The following is a 27,854-nucleotide window of genomic DNA, read 5'->3' as shown; positions in this document are numbered from 1 at the left end:
CGTGAGCGACAGAGCGCGCATGAGCGCCACCGCCGTTGTCTCGCTCCCTGTTAGACAGAGACAGCGTGTATACCTGTCTCGTGCACCGCGTGCCGCTTGAGCCGCGAGAGCTGCCACGCGGCGTAGCGACACGGCTCCGCGGCCGACGTGAGCGACAGAGCGCGCATGAGCGCCACCGCCGTTGTCTCGCTCCCTGTTAGACAGAGACAGCGTGTATACCTGTCTCGTGCACCGCGTGCCGCTTGAGCCGCGAGAGCTGCCACGCGGCGTAGCGACACGGCTCCGCGGCCGACGTGAGCGACAGAGCGCGCATGAGCGCCACCGCCGTTGTCTCGCTCCCTGTTAGACAGAGACAGCGTGTATACCTGTCTCGTGCACCGCGTGCCGCTTGAGCCGCGAGAGCTGCCACGCGGCGTAGCGACACGGCTCCGCGGCCGACGTGAGCGACAGAGCGCGCATGAGCGCCACCGCCGTTGGTATTGTCTCGCTCCCTGTAAAAAAATAACAAGATATATTTTTCCACCACTAATGTAATGACTTTGAAACTAAAATATATAAAACTGTCCGCGTTGTTGGCGAGGCACAGACACAGGCGGCAGTGGGGACAGCGGGGTACACCGCGCTGTGTATACAAGTACCTCTGGCTAGCGCCGTGAGCAGCGGCCGCAGGAGCCGCGCCAGCGCCTCCGCGTTGTTGGCGAGGCACAGACACAGGCGGCAGTGGCTACAGCGGGGTACACCGCGCTGTGTATACAAGTACCTCTGGCTAGCGCCGTGAGCAGCGGCCGCAGGAGCCGCGCCAGCGCCTCCGCGTTGTTGGCGAGGCACAGACACAGGCGGCAGTGGCTACAGCGGGGTACACCGCGCTGTGTATACAAGTACCTCTGGCTAGCGCCGTGAGCAGCGGCCGCAGGAGCCGCGCCAGCGCCTCCGCGTTGTTGGCGAGGCACAGACACAGGCGGCAGTGGCTACAGCGGGGTACACCGCGCTGTGTATACAAGTACCTCTGGCTAGCGCCGTGAGCAGCGGCCGCAGGAGCCGCGCCAGCGCCTCCGCGTTGTTGGCGAGGCACAGACACAGGCGGCAGTGGCAGCCGAAGCGCGCGCGGTACACCCAGTCCTCACGAACCATCTCCACACTCCTGCGAACAAAGGTTTTTGTCAAGAAGATCTAAATCTTTGGTGTCCTAGGAGAGCCGGTGCTGTTATAAGTTATGATAATTATTGTACTTCTTTTGCGTGAATACTAGGTTACTTATAAACCTAATTCTAGACACTAACGCGTCTTCAAAACCTAGCCTAGCAGTGTTACCGATGCTAAACCTCTCTATACTCATATTCAACTCAATGTTTATGTTCCGTCGGCCTGGGAATTGAATCAACAACATGCCTGACATGCAATCCTTATTAAGATAGTTGTTCAATTAGGTACAGTTTTGTAATCCATCTTCATTCTCACGTTGTTAAATCTGTTGTGTTGTGTCATTTAGTTCATGTAACGTCCGTTGGAGCTAAACGAGCGTTTAATGTCACGCCACGCTTTATCCGACCGGATCGATTCAGATGCGGCTGCTGAGGACATGTCCCTGGTGTCGGGACGTGTTGATACATACATGTTGGCGCCTATGAGCGTGTACATGAGCGCGCTGATCTCGCACCACGCGTGGTAGACCCCCAGCAGCCACTCCTCCACTGCGGTGAACTGCTCCGGCTCTTGAGAACATGCTAGCCGCTCTGCTTCTGCAAAAAATCTTATACTTTTAAACGAGCAATTCTTGTATATTTATTTATTTATTTATATATTTATTTACACTGACGATCTCGGAAACCGCTCTAACGATTTCGCAGAAATTTGTTATGTGGGGGTTTTTGGGGGTGAAAAATCGGTCTAACTTATCCTTAGGTCCCGGAAAACGCGAATTTTCGAGTTTTCATGCGTTTTTCTTCGCGCGCCATCTCGTGTGCAGTAGTTGTACTGTTAAGACAGAATTCTTTCGGTCGATGTAAGTACTATTTATTGCAAACACTAGATGGCGACACAGGTCAAGGCTAAAACGAATAGAAAAATACACTATTTGAGTTTTTGTGGCGAAATGCGCGCCATCTCGTGTGGAGTAGTTGTGTTGTTAAGGCTGAGAATTCTTTCGCTCGATGTAGGTACTATTCATTTTTGAACTAGATGGCGACACATGTCAAGGATACGAAACAGAACCGAGCGAAGCTCGGTTGCCCAGATATTAAAAAATATTAGGATTCATTGGCAGTGTTCATAATTTTTGTGTCGCTGCAAATAAATATTACGTAACGGCATTTTTTACGTTTTCGAAGACCTAGAAAAATTGACGTGCGAAAGTTGTGAATCAGGGACCGGCCCGCTATCCCTTATACGGGGTTTTGTATGGGTATTTCGTTAGGCTTAACTTACCCTACCCTTTTGGCGCGATACCCTTTCATTTTGCTTTTAAAGCCCTAACGAAAGCGCTTACCTAAAATAGCCCAATACCCTTTCAAAACCCTTATCATCGGCTCAGCCTAACGCCATAAGGGTAAGCCTTATATTGGGTTTTATTTGCTCTCCCTTATAGCATATCGTGCGAGTTTAAATCCTGTACCTCACTCATAAAGCACACATTACTCCGAACGAAATAACATTCGATCGTTACCTACGGCGGCACTGTGTGTGATATTTGCGCGTTTCTGTTTGATGGAAACGGCTGTAGATAAAATAAGGTTCAATTTTCAATACCAAATCCGTCCGTCCGTCCGCGAATAATCTCAGTAACCGTTAGCACTAGAAAGCTGAAATTTGGTCCCAATATGTATATCAATCACGCCAACAGAGTGCAAAAATAAAAAATGGAAAAAAATGTTTTATTAGGGTACCCCCCTACATGTAAAGTGGGGGCTGATAATTTTTTTCATTCCAACCCCAACGTGTGATATAATTATTGTTGGATAGGTATTTAAGAATGAATAAAGGGTTTACTAAGATTGCTTTTTGATAATATTAATATTTTCGGAAATAATCGCTCCTAAAGGAAAAAAAGTGCGTCCCCCCCCCCCCCACCCCTCCCTCTAACTTTTGAACCATAAGTTTAAAAAATATGAAAAAAATCACAAAAGTAGAACTTTGTAAAGACTTTCAAGGAAAATTGTTTTGAACTTGATAGGTTCAGTAGTTTTTGAGAAAAATATGGAAAACTTCGGAACCCTACACTGAGCGTGGCCCGACACGCTATTGGCCGGTTTTTTTATCGGACTTGTTTTGATGAGTACCCGAAGTCTAGCTGATGCTGAACCCTGGCTGCACCTAGGGGAACTCGGGTTTAGTGTAATACAGGCAAACGCTGTTTTCGTCATCGGACTTGTCTTGATGAGTACTCGAGTGAGCAGTACCCGAAGTCCAGCTGATGCTGAACCCTGGCTATACCTAGGGGAACTCGGGTTTAGTGTAACACAGGCAAACGCTGTTTTCGTCATCGGACTTGTCTTGATGAGTACTCGAGTGAGCAGTACCCGAAGTCCAGCTGATGCTGAACCCTGGCTGCACCAAGGGGAACTCGGGTTTAGTGAAACACAGGCAAACGCTGTTTTCGTCATCGGACTTGTCTTAATGAGTACTCGAGTGAGCAGTACCCGAAGTCCAGCTGATGCTGAACCCTGGCTGTATCTAGGGGAACTCGGGTTTAGTGTAACACAGGCAAACGCTGTTTTCGTCATCGGACTTGTCTTGATGAGTACTCGAGCAAGCAGTACCCGAAGTCCAGCTGATGCTGAACTCTGGCTGTACCTAGGGGAACTCGGGATTAGTGTAACACAGGCAAACGCTGTTTTCGTCATCGGACTTGTCTTGATGAGTACTCGAGTGAGCAGTACCCGAAGTCCAGCTGATGCTGAACCCTGGCTGCACCTAGGGGAACTTGGGTTTAGTGTAACCCAGGCAAACGCTGTTTTCGTCATCGGACTTGTCTTGTTGAGTACTCGAGCAAGCAGTACCCAAAGTCCAGCTGATGCTGAACCCTGGCTGTACCTAGGGGAACTCGGGATTAGTGTAACACAGGCAAACGCTGTTTTCGTCATCGGACTTGTCTTGATGAATACTCGAGTGAGCAGTACCCAAAGTCCAGCTGATGCAGAACCCTGGCTGCACCTATGGGAACTCAGGTTTAGTGTAGCACAGGCAAACGCTGTTTTCATCATCGGACTTCTCTTGATGAGTACTTGAATAAGCAGTACTCAAAGTCCAGCTGATGCTGAACCCTGGCTGCACCTAGGGGAACTCGGGTTTAGTGTAACTCAGGCAAACGCTGTTTTCGTCATCGGACTTGTCTTGATGAGTACTCGAGTGAGCAATACCCAAAGTCCAGCTGATACTGAACCCTGGCTGCACCTAGGGGAACTCGGGTTTAGTGTAACACAGGCAAACGCTGTTTTCGTCATCGGACTTGTCTTGATGAGTATTCGAGTGAGCAGTACCCGAAATTTTGCTGATGCTGAACCCTGGCTGCACCTAGGGGAACTTGGGTTTAGTGTAACCCAGGCAAACGCTGTTTTCGTCATCGGACTTGTCTTGATGAGCACTCGAGCAAGCAGTACCCAAAGTCCAGCTGTTGCTGAACTCTGGCTGCACCTAGGGGAACTCGGGTTTAGTGTAACACAGGCAAACGCTGTTTTCGTCATCGGACTTGTCTTGATGAGCACTCGAGTGAGCAGTACCCGAAGTGTAGCTGATGCTGAACTCTGTTTGCACCTAGGGGAACTCGGGTTTAGTGTAACACAGGCAAACGCTGTTTTCGTCATTGGACTTGTCTTAATGAGTATTTGGGTGAGCTGTACCCAAGATAGAGCTGATGCTGAAACCTGGCTGTACCTAGGGGAACTCGGGTTTGGTGTAACATAGGCAAACGCTGTTTGCGTCATCGGACTTGTCTTAACGAGGACTTGGGTACGCAATAGCCAAGACAGCGCTGTAGCTGAGCCCTGGCGGTATCTAGGGCAACTCTAGTTTCGGTGCATTATAATATAGAAATATTTCATGCAATGTCAAGTTAGGCATAAAACATTATATTAACTGTCAAAAATCCTACCAGAAGTGAATATTAACATCAAGTAGTTATAACAAATTTATTAATTTGCCATATATAAAACACTTTATTTATGTCTAAAAAAATACGTATGTATATCCATTTGAATATCAAAATTAAGTACAGTCGATTTCACTAATAGTAACACAGGGAATAAAGAGAATACTGGAGTTCCAAGCGTCCATAGACTGCGGTAACTATTTACTATCAGACGGGCTGTATGCTTGATTGCCACCAGAAAAGTATTTCTGTTTCAAACGATCTTCATAGAATTCACAACAATCAACAGAAATAGTTTGACAGATTCTATGGTACTACTCAACTCAACCAAGTACCAGTCATAAAGACGAGTCTAAGATATTTTACACAAAACATACTATGAACAGAAAACAGCGTTTATTTATATTGCACCGAACCTGAGTTCCCCTAGGTACCACCAGGTCAGCTACAGCGCTGGCTTGGGTACTGCGCACACAAGTCCTCATAAAGGCAGGGCCTATAACGAAAACCGGGTTTGTCTATGTTGCACCAAACCTAAGTTCCCCTAGGTACAGCCAGAGTTCAATATCAGCTCTACCTTGGTTACTGCTCACTCAAGTACTCATCAAGACAAATCCGATGACGAAAACAGCGTTTGCCTATGTTGCACGAAACCCGAGTTCCCCTAGGAATAGCCAGGGTTCAGCATCAGCTCTACCCTGGTTACTGCTCACTCAAGTACTCATCAAAACAAGTCCGATGACGAAAACAGCGCTTGCCTATGTTACACCAAACCCGTGTTCCCCTGGGAAAAGCCAGGGTTCAGCATCACCTCTACCTTGGTTACTGCTCACTCAAGTACTCATCAAGACAAGTCCGATGACGAAAACAGCGTTTGCGTATGTTGCACGAAACCAGAGTTCCCCTAGGAATAGTCAGGGTTCAGCATCAGCTCTACCTTGGTTACTGCTCACTCAAGTACTCATCAAGACAAGTCCGATGACGAAAACAGCGCTTGCCTATGTTACTCCAAACCCGCGTTCCCCTAGGAATAGCCAGGGTTCAGCATCAGCTCTACCTTGGTTACTGCTCACACAAGTACTCACCAAGACAAGTCCGAGGAAGAAAACAGCGCTTGCCTATGTTACTCCAAACCCGCGTTCCCCTGGGAAAAGCCAGGGTTCAGCATCAGCTCTACCTTGGTTACTGCTCACTCAAGTACTCATCAATACAAGTCCGATGAAGAAAACAGCGTTTGCCTATGTTGCACGAAACCCGAGTTCCCTTAGGAATAGCCAGGGTTCAGCATCAGCTCTACCTTGGTTACTGCTCACACAAGTACTCATCAAGACAAGTCCGATGACGAAAACAGCGCTTGCCTATGTTACTCCAAACCCGCGTTCCCCTGGGAAAAGCCAGGGTTCAGCATCAGCTCTACCTTGGTTACTGCTCACTCAAGTACTCATCAATACAAGTCCGATGACGAAAACAGCGTTTGCCTATGTTGCACGAAACCCGAGTTCCCTTAGGAATAGCCAGGGTTCAGCATCAGCTCTACCTTGGTTACTGCTCACTCAAGTACTCATCAAAACAAGTCCGATGACGAAAACAGCGCTTGCCTATGTTACTCCAAACCCGCGTTCCCCTGGGAAAAGCCAGGGATCAGCATCAGCTCTACCTTGGTTACTGCTCACTCAAGTGTTACTGCTCACTCAAGTACTCATCAATACAAGTCCGATGACAAAAACAGCGTTTGCCTATGTTGCACGAAACCCGAGTTCCCCTTAGGAATAGCCAGGGTTCAGCATCAGCTCTACCTTGGTTACTGCTTGGTTACTCACTCAAGTACTCATCAAAACAAGTCCGATGACGAAAACCGCGCTTGCCTATGTTAAACCAAACCCGCGTTCCCCTGGGAAAAGCCAGGGTTCAGCATCAGCTCTATCTTAGGAACTGCTCACCCAATTAACTCATCAAGGCGAGTTGGATGACGAAAACTGCTTGTTTTTATGTTGGCAATTAACGTTTTCAATGTGTAATGTTAATGGTTAATTGTATTGATTTTCGGCCAACACTGTATATTTACATGCATACATACATATTTACATAATTATATTCATACATACATACCTACATACATTCATACATACCTACATACATTCATACGTACGAACATACACACTGATCTATGAATATGAATATGAATATGATGATCATTTACCAGCCATCAGTCCCTTGTCTCCCAGTTCATTAAAAATAATTTCTAGCCGTGTTCTACTTTTATCCAACGAAAACATGTTTCGTTGCAAAATTAAAAATAGGGCGCAAAGTGCGGAGTGGCAACAGCGCATTTTCCTTCCTGTTCTTACAATAGCTTAGATTCATAATCCTGTCTCTTTCACGCAAGGCTCGACTACGCTTTAACAAAAGGGAAAGCCTTATAAATAGCGCTTAAAATAAGGGTAACCCTTATTAAAGGATTGCAAGCCGTATCGGATAGCGGTAAGCCAATGCACAGGGCTAGCTTTATTGTTTTGCTAAGTTTTTTGTAAGGGCTAGTCAAATGAATGGGCTTGCAGTTCGAAAGGGAGAGCCTCTCGATTGGGTCGTCCTTACGTTAGGGATTCCCAATGAAAGGCTTGTAGCGCGGAAGGGGTTGTCCGGTCCCTGTTGTGAATAGGGATGATTGGGTCGAACCAACTCATTGTTTTGACTGAGTTCTTTGGTACACTAACTAACTAACTAGCTGTGTGTGCTGTGTGTGCTTGTTTATTGGTGTACATGAAATCTGTGGTCTTCATTGCCATTGGCAGTGTTAACTTAAAAAGTGACACAATTAACCCTCACTCAATTTGACTAACAAAGCGAGTATGTTTTATCCTACAAATGTTTGAATCTGTTTTGCAGTGTGACTAATAACCAAAATTAACTTAAATCCTAATACCTTAGGTACACAGATCAACTTAGCCCCAAACTAAGCAAAGCTTGTACTGTGGGTGCTAAGCGACGATATACATACTTAAATAAATAAATACATACTTATACATACACATAGAAAACATCCATGACTCAGGAACAAATATCTGTGCTCATCACACAAATAATTGCCCATACCGGGATTCGAACCGCGGCTCAGCAGGCAGGGTCACTACCGACTGAGCCAGACTGGTCGTCCATCAATATATATAGAAGCTTACCGCAAACGTAGTGCAGCAAAGCAGCCTCTTCTTCAGGCGTGACTGGCGGCTCCTCATAGTCATACTCCTCTGACAACCTAAAACATAGGAACATTTAGAGCCAATGCTTTATTAAGGAATATTGCTAATATAATATTATGGGCATTTTAAGAATTTGGGACCCCCCAATTATTAGTAGTTAACAAAAATTAACTCACTGTCAGTTTTGTGAAGATAATTGAGTATTGGTAGTGGAATGTGCGTTCTGGTAAAAAATAGGCGCTGACTCAGCATACATGCTACAGAAGCCGCAGCGCTGATCTTCCGTCAGAACCTTACAAACTTAATACTAATACTAAGGGAACGACCTAATGCAGCGCAAGTCGATATATATTATATTTATAAGGTGTACGAGTAGATAATATAAGCAAAATATTGTCACAAATATAATGTCGATATATCGATATAGACTCGAATATTACGAAGCCACGCTGTGGCGTCATCGCCAAAATGAATTGTTTTGTTTTATTTTTATTGTTCTTTTTTTTACCCAGGTTTCGTGACTCATTGGTTATACTGTAATGTCACGTAAACGTGTTTTACTACTAAATAAATTACTAGTACACTGGTCATTTTGCGATCTAAACCGTCCGAGATAGACCGAGGTCAAATAATTATGACCACGAGAGAGTGTGAATGAGAAGAGTTACTCACGAGTCGGTCTGCTCGATCGGCTCCTCCTCAAGAGGCGCGTCGTTCGGCACAACGTCGTCGTTTGATGTCAGGAGCTGTCAAATAAACTTTCAGTATTAGATAATCGGATATTTTGGCAGTTCCTTAGGAATATTTAAGAAAAGTGTTTATTCATTACTGAATTAGATTTTAAAATTATGGTCAGCTATTCTCGGTGTTAATTTATTTTTGTATTAGATTTTTCGCAGTTGTCATGTGGCATTTCATAGTATTAAGCTTATTAAAATTTATATTTACATATTGGCACTACTTTAAAAAAACTTCTTCTGAAAATGAAGAGAAAAATGTATTAAGTATGTATGGAATGCATATATACTTACTACGTTTTGTCTTTGAGGAACAGTGTGAGATACGAGATTTTTTAAAAGTAGTGACGATATATGAACTTATAGGTCTATTCTATAAGAAATTCCTGCTTTTAGCATATTTACATACATGTTTTATAAGACTGTTTCTCAATAAATAAAATAACGACTGGTCTGGCCTATTGTCCCGGAGCTGTAAGTTGCTCTTTTTGACACATGACAGCGTCCACAAAACGTAAACTCGCGCGACCTACTGAAATTTAAAATAAAATCCTGTAATATTAAAAAAAAATCAAGTACTTAAAAAACAATATTTCGCGTACTTTTAACATAATCGAACACATGTTATATATTTGCGGTTTTGCGTTAGTGAGTATTTTACGATATTATTTTATCACTCAGCATTTACTTACTATGTCATTTATCATTCATTTTTATTTTTAAACTAGTGCTGTGGCAGAGTCTGTTATTTAGAGTCAAATGACATTTACTTTTAAAACCAAGTAAAAAATACAATAAAATTAAATAAGATGAAGAACAATGACCGTTTTGTTAAAGCGCCTCCTTGTACATAGGGCCCAATCGATTCAACCAATCCGTAAATAGTCGTTTGATTTGGCAAACGATACGTCTTACCCACATCGCAAGTCGCAACAAGCTTCAAAACAAATGTGTCAAAAAGAGGAACTTACAGCTCCAGGATAATAGTGGTTAATGACCCTGCCTACTAAGCCGCGGTCTTGGGCTCGAATCCCGGTGAATTTGTTCCTGAATCATAGATGTGTTCTATGTGTATAAGTATTTGTATATTACGTTTATGTATATCGTTGTCTGCGAGCCAGTGTTGCTTGTTCAATTCAATAAACCTGATTAGAATGGAATGAATGAACAAAACTACTGATTAAAGAGTTTCGTTTAGAGATGGGCCGAATATTCGGTAAATATTCGGTATTCGGCATATTCGGCAAGTTTTTCAAATGTTCGTATTCGGCCGAATAATTCGGTTGCATTGCCGAATATTTACCGAATAAACAAAGCAAATAACTAATGAAGATCTTACGTATTCCATTGGATAACAAATTCCTATTTTAGAAGCTTTCTAAGGAACTACTAAAAAGATATACCTAATTGTCTATGCGACAAACTATAAATACAATTGTTTTGTAAATAAAAAAGTTAAAAAACCGTAGCTTAAGAGTTGAGAAGAGTTCAGACTTGTTTTAACAAAGATTTAGTTATCCACTAAATCATAAGAACATAGTTGAAGTAACATAATATGTAAACGTTATCAATCATTTAACACCTAGTTTTAATCTCAACATCCGCTTTAAAAATATGGCGTAACCGAATATTCGGCCGAATGTTCGGTTCGGTAATAGCTGAACCGAATGATCGGCCGAATATTCGTATTCGGCAAAGTCCATATTCGGCCCATCTCTAGTTTCGTTCATTAATTCTATTCGAATCTGGTTTATTAAATGCGTATCAGTACAATGTGAGAGACCTTATTAATGTTAAAATTTTATTAATAAAGATATGTACAATGTACATATAAGGTCCTAATTTATTAGATGCAGATATTTTTACAGCTGATAGTACTCGGTCTCTGGAGTATATTAAACCGTGAAACATTATAGCTTTTACGATGTTTTTGTGGAGAAAACGGAAAAACAAATTTGCTACGTAAAAACACCCTGTTTATGTGATTATTAAATGAAAACTCATTGAACAGATTCTAGTATCTCTCTTACGTACCACTTAACTGTAACTGGCCACTTCAATGACATGTGCAGTTTTCCCGCCGAACCTTTACGACATTTACAACAAACAATTGTTGACATGACAGACAGTGTTATTGTAACATGTGATAATGCACATGATGATTTTTTTTAGACGAAATTATAATTATTTTTTTTGTTAGGGAAATGAAATCAAAAAAGTTACATGAAAAGATTTCTTAATTTATATTTAAAGTTAATTATTTTAATGTAAAGTATCATGTGTTAAAATATCTGCAACTAATAAATTAGGACCTTATATAACCTAACCACAAAATTAAAATTTTGAAAAACCCCCGACCGCGACATAGTGGATCGATTTTCATGAAACATGGCTAAGAACACTCCCGACTAACTCAGCTTTCAGACAAAAAAAAACTAAATCAAAATCGGTTCATCCGTTCGGGAGCTACGATGCCACAGACAGACACACACAGACAAACAGACAGACAGACAGACACGTCAAACTTATAACACCCCTTCGTTTTTGCGTCGGGGGTTAATAATATTACTTACATGCAGTGGTGCCAGCCTGACAGCCTGAAAGAAAAATATTTTTGTGAATTTATGTACAATTTATTGTTATCATGATAGTTGCTTTTTAACTACACTGAGACTTTAGCACGTGCTGTGGAAACGGGAGCTAGCCGCCGTGAATAATAGAAACAAAGGCTTTTGTTTAACAGATTACGGCAAAAGCCAAAAAATTCATACTATAACATACCTGCAGGATGTCCTCGTGGCGGATGAGCAGCGCGCGCTCGGGCTCCGGCGCCGGCTCGGCGCTCAGCAACGGCAGCAGGAACTGACCCATGGCGGGAGGCTCCGGTTCCTGACACAGCAATAACATATATTATCACAAAATATAATTTCAACCAACGGAGCGGCAGCTGACTTCCACGAGCGTTAATTTTTATTGCAGGTGGCTTTTAACCACTTTAAGAGTGATAACTTTCTATATACACCGTGTTTTTTTGTTTTCCGTTAAATTCGACACGTAGCTAGTTTCATTAATCAGGAACCACCCTGTATACCACTTTTTGTTAAATTCGCAAAAAAAAATTTTTCATCATTTTCATACATAATAAATGAATTTATTAGTATGAGAGACCCTTAAGAATAACATTTAAGTTAGTGTCAAGTGATTGACGACACATGTCAAAACAAATAACATTAAGAATTGGTAAAGGCTGTCACACACGTGTTCAGTAATTATCTTTATTAATTTAATAACTCGATAACCGTAAAAGTTAAGATGCTAGTTTCTTAGATAAATTAATTGTATTTGATCTAAAGAACCATCCCTTAAAGTTAACGGAATTCAATAAAAACAGGGTGTATATGACGTTATCTGGGTAAAGGGACGTTATTGTCGATGGCGCTTACGTCCCGCGGCGTCGTATTTGTACTCAAACATCGCTCATAACGCCGTAAGCGACATTGATAAGAAGGTCCCTTTACCCAGATAATGTCACATATAACCACAACATTTTTCGTGTTGCGTTCCTGGACTTATTAAGGGCCAGTTGCATCAACCACATTTGACAGACACATCATCGTCACGCAGCGGACGTCTATGGAACTTCCCATACAATAAAATTTATCGAACGCTTTAACGGTGACAGACGGTTTGATGCAACCTGCCCTAAGAAACTTAAATATTGTGTAGTTTTTTCTGTGAAGGCAGCTGTTTTCAAAAAAAAATGTTTTTAATACATTAAAATGTAAATGTGGTATTTAATGGTAACTGACTGAAAAACTGCCAAGAAGCTATTTTTTTTAATGAAATAGGCAGCAAACGAGCAGACGAGCCACCTGATGGAAAGCAGTCATCGCCGCCCATGGACATAAGCAACATCAGGGGAGTCACCTATGCGTTGCCGACACAGATCAATACAACAAGATGGCCCTTACAGGGCGACTCGCGGTCACCAAGCATACGACAAATCAGGTTTATAAAAGTTTGAACGCGTGCGACACCGATCAGTAGCGCCCAAGTATACGACCCGCTAACAGTGTCCGTGTCCGCTCGGGAAAAAATCTTAAATAATCAATTTTGGTTGCAAACAATGGTCTCTTACAGCATAAAGTGGTGTGGCAAGTCTTCTAACACTTCTACATGTAAAAGATGGAACAACATTCCACAGTTAAGTCAAATTAATTATTTTGTTGAATATTGTTTATTGTCCGCGGAGTTCATTTATACTGGTCAATATGGTTGTGCTGAGCGGCGCCGAGGCGCGTCCATCCCTCTTTACCGAGTTAACAATGTGATATGCTATCCCTTTCACGTAAACGACTAGGCATGGGGCCATGTTAGTTTATGTCTGTTGCGGGAACTTCGTACTGCCGTTCGTACCATGTGCTACCATTTTATGAAATATAAAAGAAAGCAGATTTGTAATAGTGAATAATTATCTAGAATCTGTAGAGTCTGTAGTGGTATTTAGTTCATTGATTAGTTTAGAATATTTAGTTGGTTATTTAACTTAGTAAACGTAAGTAAAAATGCACAGTTTAGTTATTAGTTACTAGAATGATTTTTATTGAGATGCTATCACAATTATCATCCTCCTTGCGTTATCCCGGCATCGGCATTCGCCACGGCTCATGGGAGCCTGGGGTCCGCTTTGGAAACTACTACCAAGATTTGGCGTAGGCACTAGTTTTATGAAAGCGACTGCCATCTGACCTTCCAACCCGAAGGCCTTATTATAATTTAATTATAATATTATAATTTGTTGCAAAACAAATTTACCACAGTACTGGTACCGGTACCATTGTCTATAATAGACATGTCCCATTCCCATCCCTACTGCTAATCATAAAGGCGCGCCATTATTTGAAACGACCAATGGCAGCACCGTGCGCGCCCGCCTCACCCCGCAAGGATTGGTGATTTGCGTCTCGAACAATATCGCTTGCATTTGGCTTCTAGTGGGGTGTTCTGTGCGCCCAAGTATACGACCCGCTAACAGTGTCCGTGTCCGCTCGGGAAAAAATCTTAAATAATCAATTTTGGTTGCAAACAATGGTCTCTTACAGCATAAAGCGGTGTGGCAAGTCTTCTAACACTTCTACATGTAAAAAAGATGGAACAACATTCCACAGTTAAGTCAAATTAATTATTTTGTTGAATATTGTTTATTGTCCGCGGAGTTCATTTATACTGGTCAATATGGTTGTGCTGAGCGGCGCCGAGGCGCGTCCATCCCTCTTTACCGAGTTAACAATGTGATATGCTATCCCTTTCACGTAAACGACTAGGCATGGGGCCATGTTAGTTTATGTCTGTTGCGGGAACTTCGTACTGCCGTTCGTACCATGTGCTACCATTTTATGAAATATAAAAGAAAGCACATTTGTAATAGTGAATAATTATCTAGAATCTGTAGAGTCTGTAGTGGTATTTAGTTCATTGATTAGTTTAGAATATTTAGTTGGGTATTTAACTTAGTAAACGTAAGTAAAAATGCACAGTTTAGTTATTAGTTACTAGAATGATTTTTATTGAGATGCTATCACAATTATCATCCTCCTTGCGTTATCCCGGCATCGTCATTCGCCACGGCTCATGGGAGCCTGGGGTCCGCTTTGGAAACTACTACCAAGATTTGGCGTAGGCACTAGTTTTATGAAAGCGACTGCCATCTGACCTTCCAACCCGAAGGGTAACTAGGCCTTATTATAATTTAATTATAATATTATAATTTGTTGCAAAACAAATTCACCACAGTACTGGTACCGGTACCATTGTCTATAATAGACATGTCCCATTCCCATCCCTATTGCTAATCATAAAGGCGCGCCATTATTTGAAACGACCAATGGCAGCACCGTGCGCGCCCGCCTCACCCCGCAAGGATTGGTGATTTGCGTCTCGAACAATATCGCTTGCATTTGGCTTCTAGTGGGGTGTTCTGTGGTTGCCGATCATTAAGAACCCTAAATACCTGCTATATTTATTCAAAAGGCAATTTTCTCAGTTTTCTGAATCAATTCAGTTCATATTTAAAAATTCAATACAACAGACAGAATAACAACAATATATAAAAATTTTACCTTCCAATAAAATTGTTATTATTTTGCCTGGTATATCCGAGGTCTTTATAGAGAGTACGTCGTAGACGTCGCATCGGACCGATAGATGGCGCCATCGTTCGTTGTAAGTCGCTCCGGAGTCACACCGCCGCGATGTTGGTAGTCCCGTTTTTCCCCACCTGCAGCACAAGGCCCCCCCGCGCCCCGACCCGCCACCAGCCACCCTCATTGTTGAGGAGAAGTGCCGACGGTATATTAAGCCTACCAGGAAGGCATCACTCAGACCTCGGATATACCAGGCAAAATAATAACAATTTTATTGGAAGGTAAAATTTTTATATTATTTGTGCCGTTTGTATATCCGAGGTCTTTATAGAGACCTGTTTATTATCTCCTGGTGGCGAGTCAGCTGGCGCGCAAGCCTTTGGTAGCCCTATTGGCATAGCATAGAAGAATAAGTGAATCAGTTGTTGAACCGATTTGACAGATGTATCAGTCGAAATAGCCTTCGATCAACGAATATCTCGGCGCCAGAAACGCCTAGAGATTTTCGTGATGACGTTTAGCTTTAGTCAACGAATAGTTAGAGAAATGACATTATTATACATCGCAGATCAAAACCAAAAAAGATGTAGGCGAGGCTGACTTGAACAAGATACAAAAACCTTAGATACACTATTATTATTAACAGACACGTTATTTTATCAGGTTATAAACCCAATTTCAGACACAAAGTGTGGAAATTAACTGTAAAAGTAGTGTAACTATCTGTACTGTAGCAGGGTAACGTAATTGATACTGCTTTTGTCAACCCTTCGTAAAAATTATCTAAATCAATATTAGCTTTGATATGACTATTTAAAGTCCAACGTCTTACGTCCATATCAAACACAGAAAAAGGTCATCACTCACGCGCACGCGCCCAAGGGCTATTTGTTACAATACTGGTATTTTCGATCAGACTATTTCGCGTCAAGCGAGCGCGGTTGCAAGCGAGACTCCTGAACTCTGAACTCTTTCTAGTGAGGGCATTTGAGGATACCGATCGCTCGGTAAAACTAGCCTAGAAGATGAAAAGTACGAGCGCTGTCGATTGCTACTACACTGGACGGAGGTATCAGTCGATTTCTTTAAGTCAGTCATTGACTCTTAGGGTAATCCATTACCTAATCCAAAACCCGATGCGATGGATTTCTACTTCGTGCAATGAAGGTCGACAGAGTAGACTGAGAGGTGGAGACGTCCGTGTCGCATCGCTGGTGGTTGCTGAACACGTCGTGGTAGCAGGTCAAGGGGTGAATTAAAACACCGCTACACATGCGCGCTTTAAGAGCGTAGGCGGAGCGCAATAATGGCGGTGCACCGCACAAACGCTGGCGTTGCGCCCAGTGGGCGCTAGCGGGAACTAACGAGCGCTGATTGCGAGCGCAACGCGCGCGGGACGCGAGCGGGATGCACGCGCATTCAGCGCGCTGATAGCGTGGCGTTAGCGAAGCGGAATGCGCTTTATGTGTGGCGGAGGCTTAATACGTACCGTTGTACGGCGTAATGCAGGGCTCTCGCAGACGAAGAGGTACGATGACGGGCGAAGCAGAAGAAGGCGAGGTCACCGAAGGTCACTTACTTGGCTCCCAGGGGTGCATACTGACCTCGTACGACAGTCTGTTGGAGTCAGCAGTTACTGTCGTAGTTACTCGTAACAGAAGAGATGTAGTCCTGCCATCGTACAGCATAACATAACATACAACCGAACTGTGCATAGCATATAGTGCTATGCGAACCTTAATCCGGCTGCATGTCACTTCAGTCGCCAGCGCCACCGCCTGTTGAAGATTATTTTCCATCGGAAGAGCTTTACTTCGTACAATGTTCCGATTATTGAAGGTCTTATCGGGCTGCAGATGCAAGCAAAACAGGGGCGATTGGCCTACAGCTATCGGCAGCTGTACGAGGTAATGCTGGAAACTGCAGCGGTGCAACCTTCCTCTGTAGACTACGAAAGTTGTGAAATTCTACGATCGAATCCAGCACTATATTGATTCAGTATAGTCGAGCCCGATGATAACTACTGAAGTCCTCCTGAGTTCCTGGCCCCTTTCGCTTTGAGCTGGAATCTCAAGTTCACTAAGGCGAAGCGGGTTTATTTTTCCCAATTTGTTTATTAGAGGCTCGGCGAATAAGTTAATCTCTCGAATGGACAGGGGGCGCCACAAGCCTCCGGGAAATCGTCGTGTACTTGGAACCCCCGCGGCCAGATTACCGATCGGTTTTGGTGTCCACCCGGTAAACAGTTGCACGCTCAGGATGCAGGACGCTGGCTCGAATTCAGATCTGGACATTCTGAAAGAGATTTTTTTTTTTAATTCCGCAAACCTTTACGATGTCTTGTACTTGATGATGTACAGGAATCACAGGGTCTTCTCGCGAGGCGCCTCTCCGATTAGATAGCTCGCGAACATCGTCAGGACACCCTCGCAGCAGTGCGGCTCCTCGTCCGGTTATTGACGTCTTACCTCGTTCAACTATGGGTGTCCAAACCACGTTAGGACGTAGCATCTTTAGAATTTATCTGTTCTCACTTCGGCGACGGAGGAGTCCTTGGTCAAAATAGAGTGTAAATACTGTCGTACTTCACGGGAACTGGAAAGAGAAGAGTGGATACCATAGTGTACGGGATGTCAGCTGATAGCGGCGCCCGGCGTCACATTGGAGGGTAGTATCAGCCTGGTCAGCAACAGAGTCTGCAACGATACCGTAGCAGACGGAGCCTGGATAGTCGTGGTCGTGGCACCATTGTAGGGGAAGACAGTGTTCGCGGTGAGCGTGACATCTTAGGCGCGACGGGCGTTATCAGCGTGGTGGCTAGCAGCACCAAGGGCCCACATCAGCAATCTTACCAGCTTGTCACTGCAGCAGACGCTGTTATGTTCGGCGGTCAGATTGAGACGGCCGTCGTCAGCTCGAAAGGCGTCTCGATGCCCTGTCGCGTCACGCAGTATCGTGCTCGGTGGCCTTCTCGAGGTCGCCGCCGTCAGCGCGGGAGGCACCGGCGCCAGCGTGGCAGTCAGCTACATCGGTGAACAGCATCAACAGAGTTCGCGGCGTCGTCACGACAAACGCGGCAGGAAAATTAGCGACGCCTTCGCGGCAGCCGCAGTATTGCGCTCGGTGGCGCGATGAAGGTCGCCGCGTCTGCAATCTTACCTCGTGCGATCGAGGCGACATCAAGGCGCCAGCATCAGCGTGGCGGCCGACGACACCGGTGGAAAACTTCAAGTAGCTTGCGGCGTTGTCATGACAGACGCAGCAGAAGGATTGCGACGCCTGTGCAGCGGTTAACAGTATTACGCTCCGCATCACCACTGAGGCGCCAGCATAAACGTGGCGGCCAGCAATACTGGTGGACAGCTTCGGCAGGGTCGCGTCGTTGTCACGGCATATGAACGCTCTACATCACCATCGAGGCGCCAGCATAAGCGTGGCGGCCAGCGATACTGGTGGACAGCTTCAGCAGGATCGCGGCGTTGTCACGGCAGATGAGCTCGCTGCATCACCATCGAGGCGCCAGCATAAGCGTGGCGGCCAGCGATACTGGTGGACAGCTACAGCAGGTGGACAGTCAGCAGGATCGCGGCGTTGTCACGGCAGACGAACGCTCTGCATCACCATCGAGGCGCCAGCATAAGCGTGGCGGCCAGCGATATTGGTAGACAGCTTCAGCAGGCTCGCGGCGTTGTCAAGGCAGACGCACGCTCTGCATCACCATCGAGGCGCCAGCATAAGCGTGGCGGCCAGCGATACTGGTGGACAGCTTCAGCAGGATCGCGGCGTTGTCACGGCAGACGAACGCTCTGCATCACCATCGAGGCGCCAGCATAAGCGTGGCGGCCAGCGATACCGGTGGACAGCTTCAGCAGGATCACGGCGTTGTCACGGCAGACGAACGCTCTGCATCACCATCGAGGCGCCAGCATAAGCGTGGCGGCCAGCGATACCGGTGGACAGCTTCAGCAGGATCGCGGCGTTGTCACGGCAGACGAACGCTCTGCATCACCATCGAGGCGCCAGCATAAGCGTGGCGGCCAGCGATACTGGTGGACAGCTTCAGCAGGATCGCGGCGTTGTCACGGCAGACGAACGCTCTGCATCACCATCGAGGCGCCAGCATAAGCGTGGCGGCCAGCGATACTGGTGGACAGCTTCAGCAGGCTCGCGGCGTTGAGACACCATGCTGTAAAAATGTTCGAACGGAATACGCGACAACCGGTCACTTCGGCGTTCGACGAAACAATGTGGGTGGCTGGTGGCGGGTCGGGGCGCGGGGGGGCCTTGTGCTGCAGGTGGGGAAAAACGGGACTACCAACATCGCGGCGGTGTGACTCCGGAGCGACTTACAACGAACGATGGCGCCATCTATCGGTCCGATGCGACGTCTACGACGTACTCTCTATAAAGACCTCGGATATACAAACGGCACAAATAATATGTAAACAACTAGCTTTTGCCCGCGGCTTCGCTCGCGTTAGAAAGAGACAAAAAGTAGCCTATGTCACTCTCCATCCTTTCAACTATCTCCACTAAAAAAATCACGTCAATTCGTCGCTCCGTTTTGCCGTGAAAGACGGACAAACAGACACACACACTTTCCCATTTATAATATTAGTGTTAGGATTAATAATTAATATGTATCTAGCTAGAGTTGTAGCGTTTTTACGCCGTGTTATTATATCTATAAGTACCTACCAGTGGCGGCTGGTGAAAATTTCTGTTAGGCAACACTGAGCAAAAAGAAACCTACCTTATACATTAGATCATAGATTTAGAATTATTAAACTAGATTGTGGAATCACATTTTTTGCCATACTAAATTGAACCTTATCACTGAGACAGAAAGGTGATCGTATCAGACTAGCGAAAACGGTCCACATGAGAGGGCATTGTTTGGGCTGGTGTCCCTCTCGCACATGTGGCCAGTGTTAATGAGGTTACCATAGTAGTAGTATTGTTATGTGTATATTACCTGATTTTATAACTTCTTATATTATTTTAGTGTTATATTCAAACTAGGGTTTCGATATATTTCAAAGAATTGGAAAATAATTATAATGTAATTATTTTGATGCCAATAAATCAAAGATTTGTATAATTAAAAAATATGTTCAAATGGGTATTAGTAGATTTGGTAGTTACTTTGAAAATTGACTGGTATCCGTAAGGTATGACAGTGATGACGTCACTGAATAATGTTGACATTGTCAGTAAGTGCGAGAGGGACACCAGCCCAATCAATGACCTCTCATGTGGACACACTTTTTGACCTAACTACTCATTCTGGTTTAACTGTAATTCTGTGCATTAGATACTTTACTACTAATCAATTTTAGGCAAGCCGGTGGGTATCGACTTGTAGGGACCAGCCGCTGCTGATACCTACACAGTTATGTCGATGACGAAGTGCCATTAACTCCTAACTATGAAAACCTAAGTAGTTGGGAGTTCATGGTACTTCACCGTCGATACATGCGCGGATCCAGGGAGGGATGGGCCTTTACCACGTGACCCCCCCCCCGGACACGAAGCTGGATCCGCGCTTGCGTCGATGTATGCATGTACAGCGCATCCTGCGCACCAATAAACGTTAGTTAGCTACCGACCGTGTGCGTGTATCATTCTCCGAGTCCTAACCTCACACCTAACAATTATTGTCCCGGATCTGTAAGTTCACATTTTTGACACATTTGTTTTGAAGTATGTCGCGATGTGGCTAAGACGTATCGTTTGACAAATCTAACGATTAATTTCGAATTGGTTGAATCGATTAGGCCCTATGTACAAGGAGGCGCTTAAACAAATATACGATTTCTATCAACTTACTGAAATGTCATTTCAATCGAGATGACAGACTGCCACAGCACTAGTTTAAAAATAAAAATGAATGATAAATGACATGATAAGTAAATCCTGCGTGATAAATTAATATCGTAAAATACTCACTAACGAAGATCCGCAAAAATGTAACATGTGCTAGATTATGTTTAAAGTAAGCGAAACATTGTTTTTAAGTACTTGATTTTTTTAAATATTATTACAGGATTTTATTTAAAAGTTCATTAGGTTGCGCGAGTTTGCGTATTGTGGACGCTGTCATGTGTCAAAAAGAGGTTCTTAGAAATCTGGGACAATAGTATGGATTAGAGATGGGCCGAATATGGACTTTGCCGAATACGAATATTCGGCCGAACATTCGGTCCAGCTCTTACCGAACCGAACATTCGGCCGAATATTCGGTTACGTCATATTTTTAAAGCGATTGTTAATATTAAAACTATGAAATGATTGATAATGGTTATACTATACATACTACAACTATGTTCTTATGATTTAGTGGATAACTAAAACTTAGTTAAAACAACTCTGAACTCTTCTCAACTCTTAAACTACGATTTTTTAATTTTTTTACAAAACAACTGTGTTTATATTTTGAATTTTTAGTAGTTCCTTAGAAAGCTACTAAAATAGGAGCTTATTATATAATCGAATGCGTGAGATCTTCATTACTTATTTACTTTGTTTATTCGGTAAATATTCGGCAATGCAACCGAATTATTCGGCCGAATACGAACATTGAAAAACTTGCCGAATATGCCGAATACCGAATATTTACCGAATATTCGGCCCATCTCTAGTATGGACGATAATACAAGGCCGCTTACCGCCTGTTCCTCCTCCTCGTAGCCGTTGCACGCCGCCTCTTCAGCGACTCGTTTCGACGACGAACAGTCAGATGAACCTGCGAGGGAACATTAAGTTAGTCTTTCTTACTTGACGACCTCTCTCTACTCTTTCGACGACCGGTCTGGCCTAGGGCGTAGTGACCCTGCCCGCTACGCCGCGGTCCCGGGTTCGAATCCCGGTAAGGGCATTTATTTGTGTGATGAGCATAGATATTTGTTCCTGAGTCATGGATGTTTTCAATGTACAGCTACAACACTCGTACAGCTAGAAGATGTTGATGTCAACTTCAGCCAGTCTGCTCCGAGACCACGGGGACAATGCCGTCCTTGAAACGTCGGAGGTTAGTGTTTAAAACATAGTAAATACGCGATTAAGTCCCGTTTGCAATTTTAAATATGTTTTCAATGTATTTGTATATTGTACTAGCTTTTGACCGCGGCTTCGCTCGCGTTAGAAAGAGACAAAAAGTAGCCTATGTCACTCTCCATCCCTTCAACTACCTCCACTTCAAAAATCACATCAATTCGACGTTCCGTTTTGCCGTGAAAAACGGGCAAACAAACAGACACACACACTTTCCCATTTATATCTATAAATAATCAAACGCGCTCGCACAATTTCAAGACATTTGGTAACTCCTTTGAGTGAAATTCGTAATTTGAGTTTTTTTTCGTTTAAGTCCTACTTACGCTTGACTGTAGATTTTTAATAGGTTTTCCTGTAATCTATATCTATCCGAGTCGTCCGACACGACCTCCACACGACGGGATATCTGTACAAGGTGATGTGTGGCAACACTCACAGGCGTCCTCGAGCTCGGTCCACTGCCCCTCGGAGTCGCCCGACACGACCTCCACACGACGGGATATCTGTACAAGGTGATGTGTGGCAACACTCACAGGCGTCCTCGAGCTCGGTCCACTGCCCCTCGGAGTCGTCCGACACGACCTCCACACGACGGGATATCTGTACAAGGTGATGTGTGGCAACACTCACAGGCGTCCTCGAGCTCGGTCCACTGCCCCTAGGAGTCGTCCGACTCGGCACCGACGTCAGAAGCGTCCGACACGACCTCCACACGACGGGATATCTGTACAAGGTGATGTGTGGCAACACTCACAGGCGTCCTCGAGCTCGGTCCACTGCCCCTCGGAGTCGCCCGACACGACCTCCACACGACGGGATATCTGTACAAGGTGATGTGTGGCAACACTCACAGGCGTCCTCGAGCTCGGTCCACTGCCCCTCGGAGTCGTCCGACACGACCTCCACACGACGGGATATCTGTACAAGGTGATGTGTGGCAACACTCACAGGCGTCCTCGAGCTCGGTCCACTGCCCCTAGGAGTCGTCCGACTCGGCACCGACGTCAGAAGCGTCCGACACGACCTCCACACGACGGGATATCTGTACAAGGTGATGTGTGGCAACACTCACAGGCGTCCTCGAGCTCGGTCCACTGCCCCTCGGAGTCGTCCGACTCGGCGCCGACGTCCGACGCGTCCGACACGACTTCGACACGACGGACGCGCAGCGAGGCGGCTCGACGCGCGGCGGCGCTGCGGCGACGGGATATCTGTGAACAGTGTGATGTGTTAACTTGTGAACTAGTTTTTTTTACAACTAGGGAACAAATCAAATTATTTTATTGAATATTTTTCGATTTGTTCTTTTTCAAGTAGTCACTATACATGTTTCCGGTATCACTCAAAACCTCAGACACCCCAACTGATTTTTATTTTTTGAACTCATCTAGAGTATTCATCTTTTAATCTGATGGTTACTTTTTTTTTAACTAAATTTTTAATTTTCTGTACAGCTCTACTTGACTTTTAGCTCTACACACAATAAAATAATTGCTAACTACCATCATAAACCATAAACTATTTATTTGTGTACGTTACTGCAACGACATAAGGTTTACCAATAGACAGCTAAGATGTCACTGTAAAACACATTAAAGTTTTGTCACAGTAAACTTCAAATTGGACAAGTAATCGCAGTAAGCAAATTTAAACCCAATATTCAAAATGACAAGGTTGTAATTAGGTAGGTACGAGTTCAATTTGTTGTGACTTATGATAAACATTAAGATTAAACTGACAAACAACGTCAAACTCGTAGCGGAAAAAATAATCGTCCAAGTAACCAGCCAGTATTAATACCCCTAAATACTGAAAAAGGTAAACAACCTCTAGCAATGCGATATACACAATGTTGTCTTACGAGTACAATAGAATAGGCACGTAAAAAATAACTAATAATACAAATTTAAATAAAAATATTACCCCCAACAAGATATAGCTCAATCGATTCTACTCTCGATTCTGAACAAACTGTTTTCAGGTTTTTAGTGTTAAGTGAAACACGGTAAGTGAGAGTCATTGTTCCCTCTCTAAAGAAATTTTGAAGTCAGATTTCTCTGATTTCTTTTATTGCTGATGTAGCAAATAAGAATTCCTCCCATATTCTAAAATTGCTAAATGCTCACATATTGGGGATAGGGAGTTATTAGGGAGGGACCTCATTTCACAGTCGGAGCGCTCGCGGAAAAAAATGGAATGAAATGGGCTGATCATAATGTGTATGTACCTCCTTCCCCTTGGCGATGGGGCGCCGCTTGGTGCGCTGCGGGCGCGCCGGGCGCCGCGCGCTGCCCGACCACGAGGACGACGAGGAGGTCCCGCTGCCAGACACTCTGTGGGTGTGGTTGCTCATCTGTAACACAGATGTCAGGTTGAGATCCAACTGAAAATCATATATATTATATAGAAATACTTAAAAACACATATACAGTGGGGAAACAATCCTTTGAGTGCTAGGATATCCTGTGCTACAGAACCCATTGACTTTTTTTTATACTACGTTGGTGGCAAACAAGCATAAGGTCCGCCTGATGAAAAGCAGTCACCGTAACCTATGGACGCCTGCAACTCAAGGAGTGTCATGCGCGTTGCCAACCCATTAGAAACTTGTACACTCCCTTTTGCTGTGTTAAGTACACAGCAAAAAGGAGTGTACAAGTTCCAAGGAGGGTTCGGGTTGCCGATGACTCAAAGGACAAGTAGGTCCTTCCGTCCCCAGCACACCGCACCCTCATTGAGCTCTAGCAGCCTTATTCACCGACAGGAACACAACACTATGAGTAAGGTCTAGTGCTATTTATACATACTTCTTCTTCAATTGTTCCCTCAATGCTGAGGATCATGACACCATGTCATTCTGTTCAAGTCTAGGTCCCTGTGCAGTTTTAATTGCATGGGTGCAGTAATTTGAAGCAATGCAACTAGTAGGAGCCTGTGGTCTTGTGCCTTCAACTTTGCCAGTCATAATTATTCTCTCCAGGCTATCTGGCAGGCAACCAGAGATGTAACCGAAATAACTAAGATACATACAATCACGCCTGTTTTCCAGAGGGGTAGGTTCCTGATTTCCATTTGCTATGATCCTGACAAACCACTTTCGCTTCACACACTTTCAACTGAATGTCATTGATCATTTGTTGTCATTGCGAAAATTTATGAATGTGACAATCAGCGCTTCTCTATTTTTGTCTGAAATTCGACTTTCTAGCTTATGTAGCTTCTGCTAACTATCTATATTTACAATTCTACTGAATTTACCAAATTAGAAATTTGATTGACATAATCAGTCGAGATTTATTGAGAGTCAAAATTCTTACAACTCAAAATTACATATTATGTCACTCAATTTAAGAGATAAATCTGAGGCACAAATTTCATAACGAGAAAGCTTGTTTAGTGTTAGATGGGCCATTTTTTTAAAGTTGTCCACCCCGCTTTTTTTGGATTTGGAAATTTTTATGTGATTTGCACTCAGAATCGCAAGCTCTTTCAATCCTAATAGGAAAAAAAAATTGTCCCAAGGTTTTTTCCCATTCCGTTACCATTTTTTATACATGTTTTGTATGGCGGTAACAAAATGGAAGGTTTGAAAAATGTATGGATATCTTGGGACATATTTTTCCTATTAGAATATGAATTGGGTAAAAAAATACCCATGTTACAAAAAAATGGGGTGGACAACTTTGAAAAAAAAAATGGCTCAAATGCATGGTTCAATATTTTAGAGTGCTCTGATATGCCTGGGATTACATTAAACAGTCAATTTGAATTAGTCCAATGTGTATTATATAAGCTGCACAGGATGTGCCTTAAATAAACACAAAACACTAAAGGTAATGTCTGAGCTGAATAGAATATAATGACTCAATGATAAGTCAAAGGTTGTTGTTAGACTATTATCCCTTTCAAAACGAGAAATCGAGGTTTGCTAACTTAATTTCGAATTATAATGACATGTGTTAAAATTGACATCAATTATATGTTAACTACCCTCACAATTGTATTCCTTTAATTATTATTTTTTCAAGTATTGTACCTGAATTTTACACATAAACCACTTAAAATATCAACTGACTGACTTTATTTATATTTTACAAAAGATAATAATCTTGTAATAATTTCGAGAGATATTCATTAGAAACTAAATTGGATTTCTATCTGATACTTACAATTATAACAAAACTACACAAGGAAATTCAGAACTTGCACATTAAAATTTAGTGATATTCATTGATTTTATACAAAAATAGTGTTTACATATACAAAACAAAAATGTGTACACATACACCTAATGTACAAGTGTTTACATAACATACAAGTAAAATCCAACCAGACTCCAATGTTAAAACTAGAAATACTCATCCAATTAGACACAAGTGATGAGTTGATAAATTTATCCACAACCAGTTGAAATCTACATTTGATAAATATTAATCAGTTACACACACAATTATTTATGTCACAGCACATGCTTTCTGTGCAAAATCTCCTTGTCTAGCCTTGTCACATGTCCAAAACACACATAACAAGAGTACTAAAGGTCAATGACATATCCACCAACTTTGGCGTGGAAGTCGCGAACGAATATTGCAATTTTTCAGCGTGGGAACGTCACTAGAAGAAATTTAGAGAGACAATTAGTCAGCCATTTTTGTTGTGTGGATGGACTTACTGCGATCTCGAAGAGCGACGGGAAATCCTGCTGAGGTTCGTGGTCTGCCAGCCCCGCCAGCATCCCGAGCTCGGCGCTCAGGTTCTCCAGCTCCGCGCCGATCCGATCAGCCCTATCAGCGTCGCCCAGCTCATCCTTCAGGATATCCCCGATCTCTTGTGACATCGAAGCCACTGCGGAAGCCACTTCGTCTGGAGGCACTCCTTCCTTCCCCGGCCCTTCGCTGACACCGGCGAGAAGCTCGGCTCCCTCCGAAGTACCCGTGCTCTGATCCGCACATTTCTCAGCGGAAAACATCATTTGCAAACCAAACACCACAACTGCTCCGAAAAACGAAACATTTAATGTCACACACTTTTAATATAGATCACACAAACAGTGAAGATTCAGTGGTTAATAAGTGAAAAACCATTTTTTCTCAACACTGATTTAGCCCAACTTTTTGACAATACCAATATGGCGACGATATTTTTAGGAATTTGTGACCAGCCTCACATGGATTTAATATCATTTTGGAAACTGGCAACATTCATATTTTATTGGAAAATCGATTTATAAAATTTAAATAATTATTATTTTTTTCCTCACATTTATTATTAAAAACAGTTTACATAACATCATGTGTAGTAAAACAAAACCAATATTACGATACCAAATATTTAAACACGAATTTGATTCAAATCATTCGAATGAACTAATCGATTCGATTAGTTCAGTCAGTGAACTAATCGAAAAGCACAATCAAATCGAATTAAATTTACAGAACGTCTCAGCAGCAGAAACACGACTTTATCAAATTATTTATAAACTTCTAGTCATAATAAACTTATTTTAAAGTCTAATACAATAAAATCATTATGATTATTTTATTCCATATTGTTCACGTTGTTCATGAATGTATTATTTACCTCCAGTAACCCCAACCGGAACTGTCGGTTCGTATGTCAACCTGACGTCTGACACTTA

General features: G+C 43.4%; 1 protein-coding gene across 1 annotated transcript; it reads right to left on the bottom strand.

Moving 5' to 3' along the window:
- Positions 1-215: 215 nt before the first annotated feature.
- LOC125239051 lies at positions 216-27,327 on the bottom strand. The gene is made up of 11 exons (XM_048146507.1): positions 26,889-27,327; positions 24,444-24,569; positions 23,289-23,427; positions 21,829-21,905; positions 11,799-11,906; positions 11,591-11,614; positions 8,953-9,026; positions 8,260-8,336; positions 1,613-1,739; positions 1,005-1,141; positions 216-491 (listed from the first exon to the last, which is right to left on the bottom strand). Exons 1-11 carry the CDS (start codon positions 27,186-27,188, stop codon positions 343-345), a joined length of 1,338 nt encoding a protein of 445 aa, XP_048002464.1. The 5' UTR covers positions 27,189-27,327; the 3' UTR covers positions 216-342.
- Positions 27,328-27,854: the final 527 nt, after the last annotated feature.

This window comes from Leguminivora glycinivorella, chromosome 25 (assembly GCF_023078275.1).
Source record: "Leguminivora glycinivorella isolate SPB_JAAS2020 chromosome 25, LegGlyc_1.1, whole genome shotgun sequence".
Classification (NCBI taxonomy): domain Eukaryota; kingdom Metazoa; phylum Arthropoda; class Insecta; order Lepidoptera; family Tortricidae; genus Leguminivora; species Leguminivora glycinivorella.
The sequence above is the reverse complement of the archived record's forward strand: the minus strand, read 5'-3'. Positions and strand labels throughout refer to the sequence as shown.